At 35.7% G+C, this 4,005-nt stretch overlaps 1 protein-coding gene across 1 annotated transcript in view; it reads right to left on the bottom strand.

Annotated features, from left to right (window-relative positions):
- Positions 1-2,344, bottom strand: part of LOC144956649 (potassium channel subfamily T member 1-like) — a 31,728-nt gene extending 29,384 nt beyond the window's left edge. Inside the window, exon 1 of the mRNA XM_078887296.1 lies at positions 2,099-2,344. Within this exon, the coding sequence (XP_078743422.1) occupies positions 2,099-2,208 (110 nt within the window). The 5' untranslated portion in view covers positions 2,209-2,344. The remainder of the gene's footprint in view (positions 1-2,098) is intronic.
- Positions 2,345-4,005: the final 1,661 nt, after the last annotated feature.

Raw genomic sequence — 4,005 nt, 5'->3', positions numbered from 1 at the left:
TGGTCTCATTCAACGGTTGTCACAGAAAAATATTAAAAAGCCTAATCGCCCCATGCCCCCTGCCAAAAGAGTTGTCTCGTCGCGTCAGGTTCGTGACCTTCACCGCTAGCAGACAACTTAGCGAGTGTACAACACACTGTGTACTCATGTCATGTTTTGTTTACATTACTCGCGCAGGCCACAAATACAAACATTAGCCTCTATTACGGGATGAAACTAAATTATCAATGCACTTAAACAAATTACAGAGCAGTTACAGATCTATTTTCAGATTTACATTTATCTATTATAATCAAGTGGAGAAACGTTTTATTTGTGCTCATAAAAAAGGGAAAGAAATTGTAAGAGGGAAAAAATAATAAATATTTATCATTACAATAATAATATTATTTTTATTATTATTACTATTATATATTATTATATAATAATAATATATATATATATATAATATATAATAATAATAATAATAATAATAATAATAATAATAATTATTAATAATAGTAACAAATCATCATTTCATCATCATATATTCATCATTATTATTATTATTATTATTATTATTATTATTATTATTATTATTATTATTATTATTATTATTATTATTATTATTATTATTATTATTAATATTATGACGACGACGACGACGATGATGATGTGTTGGTGGTGGTGGAGGAGTTGCTGTAGTCGTGGTTGTGGTGACGGTAGAGTGGTGGAGGTTGCAGCAGTGATGGTAGTGATGATGATGATGATGTGGTGGTGGCGGTGGTTGCAAAAGTGGTGGTAGCTATGATCGTGTTTTGGAGGTGTTATAGTAGAGCTGATAGTGATATTATGATGATGCAGTAGTGGTTACAAGTTGGTGTGAAGCAGTGTGAAGCATGATGATGATGATGATGATGATGATGATGATGTGTGATGACAGATGTGAGTTGTGAGTGGATGAAGATGTGGTGGTGGTGTAGGTAGTGGTGGCAGTGATGATGATATGGTAGAGTGGTGGCAGTGATGATGATATGGTAGAGTTGTAGCAGTGATGGTGATTGTGATGATGATGATGATATGGTGGTGGTAGTGATGATGGTATCGCGGAAGTACTGTTGAAATAGACTTGAACAAATCCCCGACCATTTCCAGACCCATGTACCCAGATGAATGAATTCCTGACCCTTTTCCCCGAATACCGCGGGGAGAGAAATAATCACAATCACCCGACGATAAATCCCAGTTTAGTCCCTGCAACTAGACTTTTCGTGCAGGAACACTCTGTGTTTATAATAACACACACACACAGACACACACACACACACACACACACACACACACTAACACAAAGCAACAAACAAACAAAAAGCTGCAGGTGACACGAGTTTGTATTTCATGGGCCATTCTGTTCCTAGATATCGTGTTTCTATTTTATGATCATGGCAAATATCGCGGGAAGAACAAGGCCATGCGATGGTGGAGAATTTCATTCATTCAATCCATTGGAAAAAAAATATCAACTGTCTCCATCAGTATTAGATACATACTACGTTTTATTAAAGAACACAGTATGTGCTATTTCGTTAGCATTGCATATATTGTGTTTGTTAAATTATTATTATTATTATTATTATTATTATTATTATTATTATTATTATTATTATTATTATTATTATTATATTATTATAATATTATTAATATTATTAATATTATTATTATTATTGTACGTATTGGTGGTATTACGATTGTTGTATTTTTGTGTGGTGTATCAGTTTATTTTTTTTTTTTTTTTTGGGTTCCATTTACCTTTTTTTCCACTTTCATGTATGTTGTCATCACATTATTGATTTATTGGCGAAATCCTAAGATAGAATAAACTTTGAAACTTTGTTTTTTAAATCAACGGCAGTATTTGAATCCATACCACTCCCAAAGTCTTACCACTACACCATCGAGTTTCTATACGTTCTATGCCTGGGATTATTCATTGTTAATTTAAGAGCATTCTAATTTATAGCAGAGAACATACATTTGTTTATAGTATAGTATTCTAAGGGAGGCCTTCCGAAAGCTCCTCGGGCTAAGCTAGCATTTTTTTTTAAATCATAAAACATACCCGTCTCGCTCATTCCACTCCTCCTCGTCTGTCGAGTCGTGGTCATCATTCATCCATTTGAAATCTATTCCATCACAATCACCACCGTCGCCATCCTCAAAAGACGACATCCTCAAATGGAATGAACTCCAAAAGACAGCAGAGTTAATGTTTAAGTATCCGAATGAAATGGAAATCAAACTTCCATTTGTTTTAAAACACCTTACCAAGCTTCAGAGAATGAAAACCGTGGATAAGAGATGTGTGTAGCAGAATTAGCCTACTGAAAATCATACCATAATAAAACACAGTTAAAAAATACGATTTCGTAATTTTAAAATCATAATGAATGCGATAATTTCACCTACACAACAACAAACCAATACATTTTCCTGTTGCACAATATAATTGACCTTAGCTAACAAACTGTATGTACTCTCGCTCTCAGTCAAATTTGCACGTATGGAGTGTGTAGCCTACAATTTCTCACAATATAACAGGTTATACGGATGAATGCTCACATGTCATGACCCTAGAAACAACAAATGGAATTGTCACCGATAATTTCATAAATCGCAGGTGTAGGAGGCTGTTAATTAAATAATTTATCACATCCATTATCTGTAAATAAAACCTAAATACATAATAATTAGCTTCTAACCGCTAAGGGCAATCGTGTTCTCACAAAATGTTGGTGTGAAGCGGTGTGAAGTGTGTGTGAAGCCACCAAATCACGCCGCGTCTTTTATTTTTGTTGTGTGTCAACTTGGGCTTGGCTATTCATCTTTATTTTTTGTCGTCACCGCCACTCTCTTTCCCTCTCGACTCTCTTGATTCCGGCGTTCTTTCCTACACGCCGGGAAAACGAAGCTCCGCCTTGTGACCGTGAACTTACCTTTCGGGGTCACTTAGTGAGCGCAGGCGTTAACTGACTGTTGTCATTGCTATTAATAGTCTGAATATGCACTAATCGTAATTGTGTAGTGATTTGATGATTGAAAAAAAACAGCATCAATAAGTACCTAGTACTTATTTAATTGTTTCTCTCTCTCTCTCTCTCTCTCTCTCTCTCTCTCTCTCTCTCTCTCTCTCTCTCTCTCTCTCTCTCTCTCTCTTCCTCTCTTCGTCTCTTTGTCTCTCATGCAAACAGACACAGCATGAGTTATAAACTTTTAACACTGGTGTTTTCATCCTCAATTCAAATGTTCTCATTTTCCTCAGGATCTTTGTGAAGCTTTTCTAGATATTACTTTACGTGTTGCGTGAAATTTCAATTATAATTGATCATCATCTTCATCATCATGGCTTATCCCTCTGCGACTTCCAACCGAAACAAGCCTCTGTCTTGCACTCTGTCCTTCCACATTTAGTCACTGGCTGATTTCTTGTGACTATCTTCTTCTTGGTCTCCTTCAATACCCTCTAGAAAAACATTGTCAAGGGTGTCATGTCTCTTGACATGTCCCCAAAAGAAGGAAGTTTTAGTTTCTGTATCAACTTGATGAGGTATGGTTCCTTTATGCCCAGGGACTCTTTGACATTTATTTTCGTTAGTTTCCTTTGGTGTCCAGGAAATACGGAGACATTTTCATTTTCTTAAACGAGGACTAGATTAAGTAATTTACTAGTCTAGTAAATGACTTGCTCGTCATAAACCTAAACGGAGCAAGTGACTAAAAAATTGTATTTCATGAACGCTTTCTAGACTCAGACTAGCTAGTCTCTGACTAGAGGTGGGCTTTGTAAGGACGGTGACTAATTCGGCTGTTTTGTGCTGGTCACATCGCGCTCTCTAGTACACGATGGCAGGCAAGATACCTGCCTTCATACTTTCAATGCAAAAGATTTCCAAAGAGGATATTAACAACACATGCAGTATAGATAATATTTTGTTCTTTTTCATATTTCAACTTACTTTTGCCATGATC

The sequence above is a fragment of the Berghia stephanieae genome, chromosome 11 (genome assembly GCF_034508935.2).
Source record: "Berghia stephanieae isolate SIO BIC M18660-M18661 chromosome 11, UCSD_Bste_1.3, whole genome shotgun sequence".
NCBI lineage: Eukaryota > Metazoa > Mollusca > Gastropoda > Nudibranchia > Aeolidiidae > Berghia > Berghia stephanieae.
This window is presented reverse-complemented; position numbering and strand designations above follow the sequence as displayed.